The sequence below is a fragment of the Oncorhynchus masou genome, chromosome 18, assembly GCF_036934945.1.
Source record: "Oncorhynchus masou masou isolate Uvic2021 chromosome 18, UVic_Omas_1.1, whole genome shotgun sequence".
Taxonomy (NCBI): domain Eukaryota; kingdom Metazoa; phylum Chordata; class Actinopteri; order Salmoniformes; family Salmonidae; genus Oncorhynchus; species Oncorhynchus masou.
In genome coordinates, this window is record NC_088229.1 from 25,241,905 (window position 1) to 25,258,119 (window position 16,215).

General features: G+C 44.5%; 1 protein-coding gene across 7 annotated transcripts in view; it reads left to right on the forward strand.

The window, feature by feature from the left end:
* Positions 1-13,112, forward strand: part of LOC135504289 (uncharacterized) — a 31,929-nt gene extending 18,817 nt beyond the window's left edge. Inside the window, exons 9-25 of one of the 7 annotated variants that reach the window (XR_010450123.1) lie at positions 535-633; positions 733-884; positions 989-1,127; positions 1,213-1,335; positions 1,456-1,650; positions 2,977-3,920; positions 4,103-4,352; positions 4,464-4,553; positions 4,664-4,882; positions 5,066-5,236; positions 5,440-5,617; positions 6,244-6,360; positions 6,453-6,710; positions 7,076-7,323; positions 7,483-7,540; positions 12,503-12,782; positions 12,865-13,112. Coding sequence is in view for 5 of the 7 variants with exons in the window: in XM_064922709.1 (XP_064778781.1) it covers positions 535-633; positions 733-884; positions 989-1,127; positions 1,213-1,335; positions 1,456-1,650; positions 2,977-3,920; positions 4,103-4,352; positions 4,464-4,553; positions 4,664-4,882; positions 5,066-5,236; positions 5,440-5,617; positions 6,244-6,360; positions 6,453-6,710; positions 7,076-7,323; positions 7,483-7,524 (3,225 nt within the window). In the remaining 2 variants the exon portion in view is untranslated. The other 6 variants (XR_010450124.1, XM_064922709.1, XM_064922708.1 and 3 more) reach the window with 6 other exon arrangements.
* The last annotated feature ends 3,103 nt before the right edge of the window (positions 13,113-16,215 follow it).

Here is a 16,215-nt window from a genome sequence, read left to right on the forward strand (position 1 = left end):
TAGGTTCTGTTTGCTCCTAGCAGAACTCGTCTAGGCTTTAGTGCACGACTGTGATTGCATACTCCCTTAGAGACCTTCCCTTGAAAAATGACCAGTTGATCAATCACCAACTGTGATTGCATACTCCTTAGAGACATTCCCTTGAAAAATGACCAGTTGATCAATCACCGACTGTGATTGCATACTCCTTAGAGACATTCCCTTGAAAAATGACCAGTTGATCAATCCCCGACTGTGATTGCATACTCCTTAGAAACATTCCCTTGAAAAATGACCAGTTGATCAATCTCCGACAAAGGGGCTGATTGGACATACATTTGACTAAAGTATACTTCGGCTACCAAACGTCAACTTGCCTTAAGAAAATAAATTGTGTGCGCCGAAGAGCAACAAAAATAACACCAAAACGAACAAAACTGGCACAACATTTAGTCACGTTTCGACTGGATATTATGCCACGGGCTTTTAACACACACTACAGAACTCTTGTTTGTTCTGCTTTGACGTCTGATGTTCAGAACATTTATCTTTCAGAAACTTCATCCCTTTATGTCAGATCTCCAGGAGGCCTCAGGTTTGCTACTAACAGCCATCAGGAAACTAGAGGAAGGCCGTAAGATTGACACAGTGCAGGTATTGGATTTAACCTTGACGACACTGTATTATTGAAAACATGTTGGAATGGACTAGGGGTTCTTATTATCCTCAAACCCTTCTCTCCCTGTGTGGCAGGATGTACAGAGGTGTATTCTAGAACAGAGAACTCTGATGAAGGATGTTCTGGAGGACAGACGGTTGGTCGTTTTGCAAAGGGAGGGAGGAGCCATGCTGGCTAGACTGAGAAGGGAGAGTGACCTCAGATACTCTCACTGTGAGGATTACAGGTATACTACCTCTCACTGTTTATTATGAGCAGGATAATTGTGGGCCTTCTTCAAAGGATGCTTATCAATATATTATTCCCTTGACCTATGACCGCTTTGTGCAGTGTTGCAGTGGATTCTGTGACCTGCATGTACAACCATGTAGAGGAGCAGGCCCATGTGCTGGTGCACAGATCCAACATTTCCCTGGAGCACCTTGAATACCTGCTCCAACTCAGAGAAATGGAGGGCCATTTCTCTAAGGTACATTCAGAGGCTCCTCATATGGTATACATACTTTATATCCATTAGGTAAACACTTATTTAGTAACCCCCCTCCCTTCTGTAGATCAGGGAATGGTTTGATGCAGAAGGGGAACGGCGGTTGTTGGAGGCAGAATCCGTGGAGGACTCTAGAAAAAGAGTGGAGCAGACTCTCCGTAGTTTCAGTGCATTCCTCACTAAAGCCAATGTAAGTCATCTCCACTCACCCAATGACGCAAAGTGGTGACACTGTTTCATGCAGAAATTGAAGTGCACATGAAAGTCCATGTTTCAATTGAATCACATATTTACTGTAACTGTCCATTAGGAGCATAAGCACAAGGCTATGGCCCTGGTGACGGAGGCAGAGAAGATCCAGGGCCCATCCCCATACCCTGAGACTGAGGTGTTCAGGACCATGGTCTGCACCTTCAAATCTGGCCTGGCTGACTTCCTCTCCCGGGCAGAGAGGTGCTGTAGTGAGCTGGAGACTATGGTCACTGTGTGCAACTTCTGTGAGCAGGTTGGTGTCTATACTGAAAACTGGATTGGTTGTTGTTCCACATTGTTTAGTAAACATTTCTGTCAACTCAGTTGTCTCTTTCAAGGTTTTTGAATAGGCTGAGTTTCATGGGGATATGCATTTAGATCTTCTTCAGTTACAGGCTACAGTTCCGATGTAGTCTACACTGTTGTTTTGAATTATGTACAGTGAGCGAGGCATACCCGACCTGTGTTTAGTTTCAATCGAAGCACATATTTGGCCTGCTGTCGCGCGCTGTTGAGTTTTGTCCACATGAAAGAAAAATGTGACCATTTGATCTCAATTATCCTAAAATCAGCCTCCCGGGTGGTGCAGTGGTTAAGGGTGCTGTACTGCAGCGCCAGCTGTGCCACCAGAGACTCTGGGTTCGCGCCCAGGCTCTGTCGTAACTGGCCGTGACCGGAGGTCTGTGGGGCGACGCACAATTGGCCCAGCGTCGTCCGGGTTAGGGAGGATTTGGCCAGTAGGGATATCCTTGTCTCATTGTGCACCAGCGACTCCTGTGGCGGGCCTGGCGCAGTGCACACTAACCAAGGTTGCCAGGCGCATGGTGTTTCCTCTGACGCATTGGTGTGGCTGGCTTCCGGGTTGGATGGCACTGTGTTTAGAAGCAGTGTGGCTTGGTTGGGTTGTGTATTGGAGGACACATGACTTTTAACCTTCATCTCTCCCGAGCCCGTACAAGAGTTGTAGCGATGAGACAAGATAGTAGCTACTAAAATAATTGGATACCATGAAATTGGGGAGGAAAATTTCATTTTTTTAAAAGAATTATCCTAAAATCTTATAAGAAATTAGGTGGTGTTTTTATCTTACAGTAGCAAGGTTATGCTATTATATTCGGTTCTGTTATGTAGAATACTATCATTATGTGATCTTGCAGACATTGATTCAGCTTTGATCTAACTTTATTAAAGGGATACTTCTGGAGGCCCCTTGTCTATTTCCCCAGAGTCAGATGAACTCGCGGACACCATTTTTATGTCTCTGCTCGCAGTTTGAAGGAAGTTACCAACTAGCTCTTGTACAATTGCTAATTGCTGGACACAGGGAAAAAAACATGTTATCTACAAGTTCATCTCACTCTGGGAAGTAGATAAATGGGCTCATTGCCAAAATCACAAAGGTTCCCTTTAAACAAGCACCATTCACCAGAGTAGCCTGTTCTCTACGAGTAGAGCAGAGACTGTGCGTAAAGTAGAGAATCACACAGACACTTCGGTAACTTTAGCTGTCGGGGAGAAAGTTCCAGAAAGTGGGATCCACAGCCACTCCATTTGGATAAGTATTTTGCCTTTCTTCCAGGCTACTGAGCTGGCCAAAGACTGCAGACAATACCTGGACCAGGTTGTCAGACGCCCAGAGACGGATGATGTCTCTACACTCCAGGTGTACCAGGAGAGCTTTGTCCAGTTCTCCCCAGAGCTCTTCCAGGAGGTGAAGGGCCAGGCGTGTGCTTTGAGGGGCTCCAGGGGCATGCGGGTGTGGAACGTAGCGTGGCTAAAGTGTCAGGAGGTCAGGCAGCAGCTAGAGGAGAGACTACAGGATGTGGACAGGGCCTTGCGGAACACAGGCCCCTGGCATGAACAACTTAGAGCTCGTGAGGATGAGGCCTTGGTTCATACAGTGACTCATCGTGGTGGAGTTCTGGTACTGCCCAGACCTGGTCTACCACACTGGTACAATCCGCCATCAGGCTCTATGATGGGAAGGTATCACGGGGCCTTGGAGAGCAGGAACAACTCTGTGACCTGCTGTAATATAAACTTCAAGCCTGAGAATAACAGACCTTGTAAACGGTCAAAGACCACCACAATGCCGGCCTCTCCCCATATCAGATCCATTAGGAGAGCGGAGAGAGAGCCCAGTGGGAGAGAGGCCTGCCGAGGGAGGAGCAGAGAGGACGCCACCCTTGCCGACTTGCACACTGTGGGCTGTGAGTGGTTCCCGTGGCAACGCGGGGGCCTTGTCCGGTCCATGAGCGAGGACTCGTGTGCGACCGCCACTTCCAGTCAGTCTGAGTCTTGCGTCCAGACGCCTTCCTGCTCCCACGGGAAACCCTCCTGTCGGATCCTGCAGGCCGCTCAGAAGTTCCAGATCTCACGGCATGGCAGCTTCTGCTCAGAGGAATCCTGTAGTGTCCGAGAGGGGGCAGAGAGGACCTCTTCAAGGAATGTTAGCCCATCAGTGAGGAGGTGTGAGGGAACAACATCATTGGCAAGTTCAGAGGAGAAGGCTGGCAATATTATGTGAGTTCCTAATGGAGCAAGACCTTCACCTTAGATTGACTCAATGTGTTTTTACTTTTGCTTCATCTACTCTAAGCTTGCACTATCTTGACAAAGGTACATTTCAATGATTCATTTTCTGTTATACCCAGAGGACTGAAAATGTGTGTTTGGCTGTGTTGTTGATGTAACTTTATCTGTAGAAAGCTACAGCGGATCATGGCGGAGCTACTGTTGACAGAGAGGGAGTATGTGCGCTCCCTGGGTTACATCCTGACTCATTACCTCCCCCTGCTGGAGAGGCCTGACGTGCCACAAGACCTGCGGGGCAAACGTGGAGTCATCTTTGGGAACCTGGAGAAGCTGTATGACTTCCATGGCCATTTCTTCCTCAGAGAGCTGGATGCCTGTCAGACAGAGCCTTTACAAGTGGCTCGCTGCTTCCTAAGACACGTGAGTTACATGTTTGTGTCCTATAACTCTGTTGTTTAGCTGAATTTGCTACTGAAGTTGAATACATTTAATATTCCTGTTGTGACTGTAAACTCTTCCTCCTATATGTAGAGAGACAGTTTAGGCCTCTATGCTCTCTACAGCAAGAACAAGCCTCAATCAGATGCCTTAATCCTTCACCATCGCCCTGACATCTTCAAGGTGAGTTACTCCCATCAATGCTCAATGTCAAAGATCAATGCTCACTTCGTATCAATGCTCTCGCCATCCCTACTGTGGCCAATCCTCTGTCTCCTCTCCTTCCACCCCAGAGGAAGCAGCAGGAGCTGGGGGATCACATGGACCTGTCCTCCTACCTGCTGAGGCCCATCCAGAGGATCAGTAAGTACAGCCTGCTTCTGCAGGACATGCTGGGGATGTGTGGGCCTCAGAGAGACAGGGAAGAGCTCCAGGCTGCAGCCGAAGTGGTCCGCTTCCAGATGCGTCATGGCAACGACCTCCTCACCATGGACGCCATCCAGGACTGTGACGTAAGTTTACCATCCAAAATCATCACGACATCCAAAATGTCTCACTTATGAACAGCTGTCCAAATGGGGGGTAAATGTGGGCATATAAGTGGGAAATGATCACACATTATTGAATGAACAGTATTAAGGATTTTCAGGACTAAACATGAATGTATTTGTCTCCACTCCTGCCTCCGCCACCAGGTGAATCTGAAGGAGCAGGGCCAGCTGATTCGCCAGGATGAGTTCATCGTGTTCTTCAGAAAGAAGAAATGCTCCCGCCGTATTTTCCTCTTCCAGGATCTCATCCTCTTCAGCAAGACCAAGAAGACCAATGTGGGCAATGATGTGTACATCTACAAACAGTCTTTCAAGGTGTGTATACCATATTATAAAAACATAAGACCCAATTTACAGAATGGATTTTGAGCATTGTAATTATTGTTCAACAAAAATAATGCTATCTTAACGGCCTTTATGTTTGTTATACAAAGACCAAGTCATCCAGCCCTTATGTTGACATTGGTAACAGCAAGCATTCTTTATTTAGTATTTCTTTCACTTCTGTTTCTGTCTAGACATCTGATATCGGGATGACACATAACTCTGGAGAGAGTGGTTTCTGTTTTGAGATCTGGTTCCGGCGGAGGAAGTTCCAGGACACGTACACTCTGAAGGCTGACAGGGCAGAGGTGAAAAGGGCCTGGACCAGAGACCTGGAGCAGATCCTCTGGGAACAAGCTGCCTACAACAGAGGTGAATCCTCATTTTTGGGGGGGAACTCAGTCTGGCTTTCAACTTAATCTTGAAAGTTGTAATAGTAGAATCACAAGGTGCTATTTCAAAATTGGGTCGTGCATCATCAGTTCCTCTTGTCATGTTAGTCATTACATTCCTTAGAGAGATATTTATAACTTGTTATAAATGTCCAGATCAACTAGCCCATGTCAGCTAATGTTCTGTAGCTAGGTTTTTTAGCCCATCGATTTTCTTGTAATGTTTGAGTCACTCAAATATCACACGAATAAACATTAGACATAGAAAAATGTATAGAAGTGCAAGAAAATTTGCTTAAAACTGCACTATTTTCTCTGCACACCATGACAAAATGTGTAGAATTGCAGTAAATAAGCTTTAAACCTACACATTTTTTTCTCCGCCTACAAGAGGGGTGTGAACAGTGTGTCATGAACAGTGATTGTGTCCATAGAAATAGATGTGGTGCCACGTTGGGGATTTTCCCCAATGCTGGAATGGGAGCCCGAGTGAAAAGATTTGGGAATTGTGAAGAAATGCTATATCAGACACTAAATACATCCAATTTATGTTTTGGTTGAGTAAGTTTGAGCATTAAGACAAGTGTTGTGTTTGGTGTGTTGTAGAACTGAGGATACAGGAGAGAGTGTTCATGGGCACGGGGAGGAACCCTTTCATGGACATACAGCCTAACGAGGCAGCCATCTGTGACAGGGCCACCAACTGTGTCCTGCTAGGAAGAGGTAACAAGTCCACAGCCAAGTCCCATACCCAGGAACTGACAACACAAATGTGTAATGTACTCACTGACTGAATTGTCTCTTTGCTTTATCAGCTCCTGTGCCGTCTTTTCCACAAACAGATCTTGAATGTCTCCGGCCCAACTCCATTGGTTCAGGCAGTAGTGCCTCTACCTCCTGCAGCCACTCATCTTCCTCCTCTGGACGAGGTTCTTTACCTCCTGTAGGTTACCCTGGTAACCAGATACAAGGTGGGGAAACCAATCACATTGTCTATTCCTCCCCGGAGACTATGACTGAAGATGACCCCAATAACCATCATAATCACCAGAAACAAAACCTTCATCTTCTCAGTGAGTTTTCTTGTTCTTTTATTAGGGCCCTGTGTTTTGGCTAATCGTGCCAAATTACCTGAATTTTAACCTTTGCTTTATGTCTTTTCTAAAAATGAGAATTAGACCAAAGTAAGTAAGTAATTGTCTGAGGATGGTGCTGGACCATCTGACATAAAAAGAAAAGGGGACAGTGATGAAAAATCTTTAAATAAAAGGTTGAAATCCAGGTAATGTGACATGATTAACCAAAACACAGGGCCCTATGCATAGTGCATGACTGCAGACTAACACAAACAGACATACAGAACATGACACTTGATATGTGCAAGCATGTGACTAAGCGTGGGTGATGCCATATCTACTTACCTTTCTGTTGATTCCAGTGGACAGCATGGAGTCGTCAGGTGAGAGTGGCAGTGTGTTCAGCAGCTCGGAGTGCAGCTGCCTCTCTGCCATTGGTGGAGAGGTGGAGGACTCGTCATCTGTCCTGTCCCAGAGCTCCCAGTCCCGTGTCACCCAGAGAACAGCAGCACCCAATCTCAGGAAGAACCGCTCTCCTGCTACGATCAGGAAGAAGCCCTCCATTGCTCCCAAACCACCAGTGCTGGCTGCTCCTCAGAGCCTGCAAAAGGTGTGGTGAAATGATGTGATCATGCCAGTAATTGGACCTAATAGTAAACCTTCATAATAATTACACTGTACATTTTCAAATGGATAATATTAGTTACATATTTTATATAAAATCTCTATAAAGATCAAAGAAAACTTACAGCCAATAATTTCTTCACAGGGCAAAAACATGGTTGCTATAGGAAAATCAACAGAAGTTTAACCAGTGGATTTAATGGGTGAGTTGAGACCAAATACAGTACTTTTTATTACCATACAAGGTGCATACATGTGCAATGTAGTTGTTTAACATATTATGGGATTGATTTCCTTCTAGATGGTTCATCCTGTGGATCTCTGAGCAGTGATGATAGAGAGCAATCAGGCTGACAGTCAATTAAAAACTATGATAACAGACTGAATGGACCACTAGTTGACAAGCACTGAAGAGAAAGTGACTTTTTGTCTTTGAAGAACTAATGTATCTGGAATATTCTAGCTGAAATATCATGAAAAGGAACACATGATGGATTGTGGTCAGTTTTTAAAGTGCTTATGGTGTCCATTTATCTAATAATACTTCTTAAGCAACCACTTCTTTATCAGACTACTGCTTTAACTGAATGGCTATTGTTTTGCTGTCATTGGTTCATAGAACATACTTTTTTGTCTTTGTAATACTAGTAGTATTTCAGCTGTTAACTTTTACAAGGGATTTCTTTGGAATTTACACATCATTCTCACCATGTCATGTTGACTGTCTTGATGACCCCATATTGATGACCCCATCTCTTGATGACCCCATATTGTTGACCCCATCTCTTGATGACCCCATATTGATGACCCCATCTCTTGATGACCCCATATTGATGACCCCATATTGATGACCCAATATTGATGACCCCATCTCTTGATGACCCCATATTCCCATGAAATGTCAAATATGGGTTAATATTTTTTTCTTCAAATTACACACATTTAACACTGTTTATAATGTACTGGTACACATGTCAAACTCTAACAACTGACTATAGAAACACTTGTTCCCATCAGTATTCTCTGCAGGCTCAGGACAACTTGCCAGTGGCACTCTGACATAATTTCCTGCCCAGATTTATAGATAAATTAGGGATCAACTATTGATGTCCAGGTGGGATAGCAGAGGAGCAGCAAGTTACTTAATATTTTTTTCCCATTTTTCCCCAGCTTTGTACTATATTGCTGTGAAAAATATCTGGAAAGTGAGATTGGAATAATTTAAGGGGTCCATCTGGCTGGCATTTTCAAATAATCAGAAACCAGTGTCTTCAGACTTCTCCAGTTGTTCTAATAGTCAACATATTAATTTAAAATATTCATTACAAACCATGTATATTATTGAGATCTTTCTTTTCTGTGAAAACTGAATGAGAATTTTGCTAAGAAGGTTCTATAAGAACTGTGGTAAACACCATCTGCATTGCGGTTGTTTTGGCGATGTTGTTTTTGGGGAGGGGGGGGGGCCCTTCATGATGAGTTCAGATTTTTGTGGCCCCCACCCCCATCAAAGTTGCCCATCCCTGTTCTAGGCTATTGTCTACACTTCAAACAGGCTATAAATACCCCCATTTAAATGAACATGAAAACATAAAACATTAGCCTGTCATTATTTCTATCATCGATAGCACCTACACTTTCTATCTCTGTTTTGAACACACGAGCAGCCGCTCTCCAATTTGTCAACTCAACCTGCATTGGCCGTAACTGCAGGACAACTCTTGATCTGATTGAATCACAGTCTATCTTTTTAACATGTCAATATGGTGAGACTTTCTTTGAAACCATTGTCATCAATGTTAGTTTTGTTCATTGTCCACACTTTTTGGGTTATATTTTGTTTTTTATATAAAACCCAATGTATATCATTCTCACTGAAAAGCTATTTATTATAGGATCAGTGCCATTTTTGTAGAGAATTTAGTACTTTTTCCTGTATTTCTCCAGCAGCTGGTTTGAACATCAACTCACACTGATGTTGTGCAATCAGAAGAAATGGGAACAACCTCTTTCAATGGAATGTGAATCCTGACATCTCAGAGGTCACAGGCCATGACTAAACATTGTGACCTGACTGACCAAGCGTAGCCCTTTTGGTCAGCACATAGCCATCGGTTAAGCATCAGATAACATTGTTGTGTAGGTCACCCTGTTGAACTGAATGCTCCTCTACCATAGCCCCCCTCCGCTGTACTGAACAGTTTGTGTCACAAATGGGTTACATACAATATCAGTAAACAAATTACTCATTGAGATATTCTTTATTTACATCTGGGTAGTCATTTAATTATAACCTCTGTGTTTATTCATGTATGTGACATAAAACAATAAAAGGTTCATGAATTTTTAAAAAGTTAGTTATTCTTTTTCAGAAGTTAAATTTTTTTTGTTATAGTATATGCAGACCTGCATGCAGGTGTGAAGTTTAGATGTGAGTCCTTAAGATTAGAGATTCTTCAAAGTAGCCACCCTTTGCCTTGACGACAGCTTTGCACACTCTTGGCATTCTCTCAACCAGCTCCACCGGGAATGCTTTTCCAACCGTCTTGAAGGAGTTGCCACATATGCTGAGCACTTGTTGGCTGCTTTTCCTTCACTCTGCGGTCCAACTCATCCCAAACCATCTCAATTGAATTGAGGTCGGGTGATTGTGGAGGCCAGGTCATCTGATGCAGCACTCTATCACTTTCCTTCTTGGTCAAATAGCCCTTACACAACCTGGAGGTGTGTTTGGTCATTGTCCTGTTGAAAAACAAATGATAGTCCCACTAAGTGCAAACCAGATGGGATGGTGTATTGCTGCAGAATGCTGTAGAAGCCATGCTGGTTGACTGTGCCTTGAATTCTAAATAAATCACAGACAGTGTCACCAGCAAAGCACCCCCACACCATCAGACCTCCTAATCAATGCTTCACGGTGGGAACCACACATGCAGAGATCATCCATTCACCTACTCTGCGTCTCACAAAGACACGGCGGTTGGAAAAAAAATCTCCAATTTGGATTCATCAGACCAAAGGACAGATTTTCACCAGTCTAATGTTCATTGCTCATGTTTCTTGGCCCAAGCAAGTCTCTTCTTCTTATTGGTGTCCCTTAGTAGTGTTTTCTTTGCAGCAAATCGAACATGAAGGCCTGATTCACGCAGCCTCCTCTGAACAGTTGATGTTGAAATGTGTCTGTTACTTGAACTCTGTGAAGCATTGATTTGGGCTGCTTTTTCTGAGGCTGGTAACACTAATGAACATATCCTCTGCAGCAGAGGTAACTCTGGGTCTTCCTTTCCTGTGGCGGTCCTCATGAGAGCCAGTTTCATCATAGAGCTTGATGGTTTTTTGACTGCACTTGTAGAAATGTTCATGTCTTAAAGTAATGATGGACTGTCATTTCTCTTTTCTTATTTGAGCATTTCTTGCCATAATGTGAAATTAATGTGAAATTCCACAAATTAACTTTTAACAAGGCACACCTGTTAATTGAAATGCATTCCAGGTGACTACCTCATGAAGCTGGTTGAGAGAAGGTCAAGAGTGTGAAAAGCTGTCTTTTTTTTTTTTTACCTTTATTTAACCAGGCAAGTCAGTTAAGAACAAATACTTATTTTCAATGACGGCCTAGGAACAGTGGGTTAACTGCCTGCAGAACGACAGATTTGTACATTGTCAGCTCGGGGGTTTGAACTCGCAACCTTCCGGTTACTAGTCCAACGCTCTAACCACTAGGCTACCCTGCCCAGCTAAGAGAAAGGGTGGCTACTTTGAAGAATATCAAATATATTTTGATTTGTTTAACACTTTTTTGGTTACTACATGATTCAATATGTGTTATTTTAAGGTTTTGATGTCTTCACTTTTATTCTACAATGTAGAAAATAGTGAAAACAAAGAAAAACGCTTGAATGAGTAGGTGTGTCCAAACTTTTGACTGGTATTGTATAGTAAGTGGTATAGCTTTACAATAGGCTGAATTTACAAACTTACATTTCACTATGGCATCTATATGTGATGAAAACCATTTGAACCATGTTGAGGAAGGAACTAACGTGATCAAAAAAAGCTTCAAGGAGGACGTGGCTTGACAGACAAAATGGTCATATTACAAATACTACAAGTATCCCTGGAGTAACATTGAAGCGAGGATATCATTCAAGCACACTCTCTAAACCAGTAACACCAGACATTATTTAAACTATTGGATCAAGTTACAGACTTACTGCCATGCTCTGATCTGTTTCACTTGTCCTTGTGCTTGTCTCCACCTCCTCCAGGTGTCGCTCATCATCCCCGGTGCATTTATCCCTGTGTTTTCTGTCTCTCTGTGCCAGTTTGTCTTGTTTGCCAAGTCAACCAGCGTTTATCTCTTAGCTCCTGTTTTTCCCAGAAGCACGTTTTTCCTAGGCCTCCTGGTTTAGACCCTTGCCTGTCCTGGCCAGTCTTCCTGCCCTGACCTCGAGATTGTCTAATGCCCTGTACTGTTTGGACTCTGACCTGGTTTATGGACTCTCGCTTGTACCCGACCTGCCTACCCCTGGTGTTATAATAAATAACGGAGTTCAACCATCTGCCTCCTGTGTCTGCATATGGGTCTCGCCTTGTGCCCTTATACTTACAGTAGATAAAAACGTACTATGGTTCTACAAACAAATGTCTGGTGTTTACTGATGGAAACACTCCAAGGTTGACACGTTGGTTGACAGGTTGTTAAACAATTGATGACTTATTTTGCAATGAAATACCATCAGCAGAAAATTAAATTAACATTTTGGAAGTTGTTGCAGATGAAAATTGATGTCACTTGTTTAATCCACTTCAAATCAGTGTAGATGAAGGGGAGGAGACAGGTTAAAGAAGGATTTTAAGACTTGAGCCAATTGAAACATGGATTGTGTATGTGTGCCGTTCAGAGGGTGAATGGGCAAGACAAAAGATTGAAGTGCCTTTGAACGAGGTATGGTAGTAGGGGCCAGGCGCACCGGTTTGAGTGTGTCAAGAACTGCAACGCTGCTGGGTTTTTCATGCTCAACAATTCCCTGTGTATATCAAGAATGGGCGGGGGGGGGGGGGGGGTGCAACTCTATATTAGGAAGGTGTCCCTAATGTACATTACTACTTCAGAAAATGGTCTTCATATGATTGAAATGTTTTTTATTTGGCTTCTTTCACAGCCTTCGATATAGAACAATGCATTTTAGAGAGTAAAATCAGCATGACTACTCACCACACCGAACAGAATGGGTTTGACCGACTGATAGTGAGAAGAGGCCTGCCATTCACCATCACTTTGCACCTAAAATCTGGGAGTCACTTCCAAGCAGGCGTCAGCACCTTCAGGTTCATAGCAGAGAGAAGTACAGTACTGTGGACACAATATAAAGACCTCATTAGTCGGGGAATCCTTGCTTGAACATTCATTTAGACAGCAAGACTGTAGATATGAGTTTACAGGTATGTACTTTTAGGTGTCTCCTTTCTGCATACTGTCCACTGATATGTCCTGAACACATCTGTCCTGTGTATCTATCTACAGGGCTGTTGCCAAGAGAGGAGTTAGGCACCAAGGCTACCTTCAGCCTGACTGACTCTGCATCAAAGACAGGCTGGAGTGCATTCGCTGCTACTCCCTCTGGGAATGTCATCTCAGTATCTGTGTCCTCTCCTCCTGATGTCCCCATTGGACTGTACTTCTTGACTTTGGACCAGGGCCAGAAAGTCAAACTGTGAGAGTTTGTACTGCTGTTCAATCCATGGTGTGCCAGTAAATCACATTATTTTTAATCCCTGGTGTGCCTGTAAATCACAATATTTTGTTACAAAGTGCTATACAGAAACCCAGCCTAAAACCCCAAACAGCAAGCAATGCAGATGTAGAGGCACGGTGGCTAGGAAAAACTCCCTAGAAACGCAGGAACCTAGGAAGAAACCTAGAGAGGAACCAGATTCTGAGGGGTGGCCAGTCCTCTTCTGGCTGTGCCGGGTGGAGATTATAACAGTACATGGCCAGGATGTTCAAATGTTCATAGATGACCAACAGGGTCAAATAATAATAATCACAGTGGCTGTACTGTAGAAGGTGCAAAAGGTCAACACCTCAGGAGTAAATGTCAGCAGGTGCGGTAGAGAGAGAGAGTCGAAAACAGCAGGTCTGGGACAGGTAGCACTTCCGGTGAACAGGTCAGTGTTCCATAGCCGCAGGCAGAACAGTTGAACTGGAGCAGCAGCATGACCAGGTGGAGTGGGGACAGCAAGGAGTCAGGTAGTCCTGAGTAGTCCGAGGCATGGTCCTAGGGCTCAGGTTCTCCGAGATAAGAGAGAAAGAGATAGAGAATTAGAGGGAGCAGACTTCAATTCACACAGAATATAAGACAGGAGAAATACTCCAGATATAACAGACTGACCCTAGCCCCCCGACATAAACTATTGCAGCATAATTATTGGAGGCTGAGACAGGAGGGGTCGGGAGACACTATGGTCCCGTCTGACGATACCCCCGGACAGGGCCAACCAGACAGGATATAACCCCACCCACTTTGCCAAAGCTCAGCCCCCACACCACGAGAGGGATATCTTCAAACCACCAACTTACTACCCTGAGACAAGGCCGAGTATAGCCCACGAAGATCTCCCCCACGGCACAACCCAAGGTGGGGAGCCAACCCGGATGGCATGGAAGAGCACCAGTAAGCCAGTGACTCAGCCCCCATAATAGGGTTAGAGGCAGAGAATCCCAGTGGAGAGAGAGTGGAACCGGCCAGGCAGAGACGGCAAGGGTGGTTCGTCGCTCCAGTGCCTTTCCGTTCACCTTCACACCCCTGGGCCAGACAACACTCAATCATAGGACCTACTGAAGAGATGAGTCTTCAATAAAGACTTAAAGGTCGAGACCGAGTCTGTGTCTCTCACATGGATAGGCAGACCATTCCATAAAAATTGAGCTCTATAGGTAAAGCCCTGCCTCCAGCTGTTTGCTTAGAAATTCTCAATCAAATCAAATGTATTGGTCACATACACATGGTTAGCAGATGTTAATGTGAATGTAGCGAAATGCTTGTGCTTCTAGTTCCAACAGTGCAGTAATATCTAACAAGTAATCTAACAATTCCCCAACAACTACCAAATACACATAAATCTAAAAGGGTGAATGAGAATATGTACATATAAGTATATGGATAAGCGATGGCCAAGGGGCATAGGCAAGGTGCAGTAGATGGAATAAAATACAGTATATACATGTGATATGATTAATGTAAGATATGTCAACATTATTAAAGTGGCATTATTTAAAGTGGCATTGTTTAAAGTGGCATTGTTTAAAGTGACTGGTGATCCATTTATTAGTGTCCAGTGATTGGATCTCAATGTAGGCAGCAGCCTCTCTGAGTTAGTGATGGCTGTTTAACAGTCTGATGGCCTTGGATCTGTTTTCAATCTCTCTGTCCCAGCTTTGATGCACCTTCTGGATGAAAGCGGTGTGAGCAGGCAGTGCCTTGGGTAGTTATTGTCCTTGGTAATCTTTTTGGGTGCTGTAGGTGAAGGACAGGTAGTTTTCCTGATACTAAAGTGGAGATGTTGCTATTCTAACTTCCGCGACGCATATAAGGCCCTCCCCCGCCCTCCTTTCGGAAAAGCTGACCACGACTCCATTTTGTTGCTCCCTGCCTACAGACAGAAACTAAAACAAGAAGCTCCGGCGCTCAGGTCTGTTCAACGCTGGTCCGACCAATCTGATTCCACGCTTCAAGACTGCGTCGATCACGTGGAATGGGATATGTTCCATATTGCTTCCAAGAACAACATTGACGAATACGCTGATTCGGTGAGCGAGTTCATTAGAAAGTGCATTGAAGATGTAGTTCCCATAGCAACGATTAAAACATTCCCAAACCAGAAACTGTGGATTGATGGCAGCATTCGTGTGAAACTGAAAGCGCAAAGCGCAAACCACTGCTTTTACCCAGGGAAAGGTGAATGGAAACATGACCGAATACAAACAGTATAGCTATCCCCTCCGCAAGGCAATCAAACAAGCTAAGTGTCAGTATAGAGATAAAGTAGAGTCACAATTCAACGGCTCAGACACAAGAGGTATGTGGCAGGGTCTACAGTCAATCACGGTTTACAAAAAGAAAACCATCCCCGTCTCGGACCAGGATGTCTTGCTCCCAGGCAGACAAAATAACTTTTTTGCCCGATTTGAGGATAATACAGTGCCACTGACACTGCCCGCAACCAAAACCTGCGGACTCTCCTTCACTGCAGCTGACTTGAGTAAAACATTTAAACGAGTTAACCCTCGCAAGGCTGCAGGCCCAGACGGCATCCCCAGCCACGTCCTCAGAGCATGCGCAGACCAGCTGGCTGGTGTGTTACGGACATATTTAATCAATCCTTATCCCAGTCTGCTGATCCCACATGCTTCAAGAGGGCCACCATTGTCCTTGTTCCCAAGAAAGCTAAGGTAACTGAGCTAAACGACTACCGCCCCATAGCACTCACTTCCGTCATCATGAAGTGCTTTAAGAGACTAGTCAAGGACCATATCACCTCCACCCTACCTGACACCCTAGACCCACTCCAATTTTCTTACTGCCCAAATAGGTCCACAGACGATGCAATCTCAACCACACTGCACACTGCCCTAACCCATCTGGACAAGAGGAATACCTATGTGAGAATGCTGTTCATCGACTACAGCTCACCATTTAACACCATAGTACCCTCCAAACTCGTCATCAAGCTCGAGACCCTGGGTCTCGACCCCGCCCTGTGCAACTGGGTACTGGACTTCCTGACGGGCCACCCCCAGGTCGTGAGGGTAGGTAACAACATCTCCACCCCGCTGATCCTCAGCACTGGGGCCCCACAAGGGTGCGTTCTGAGC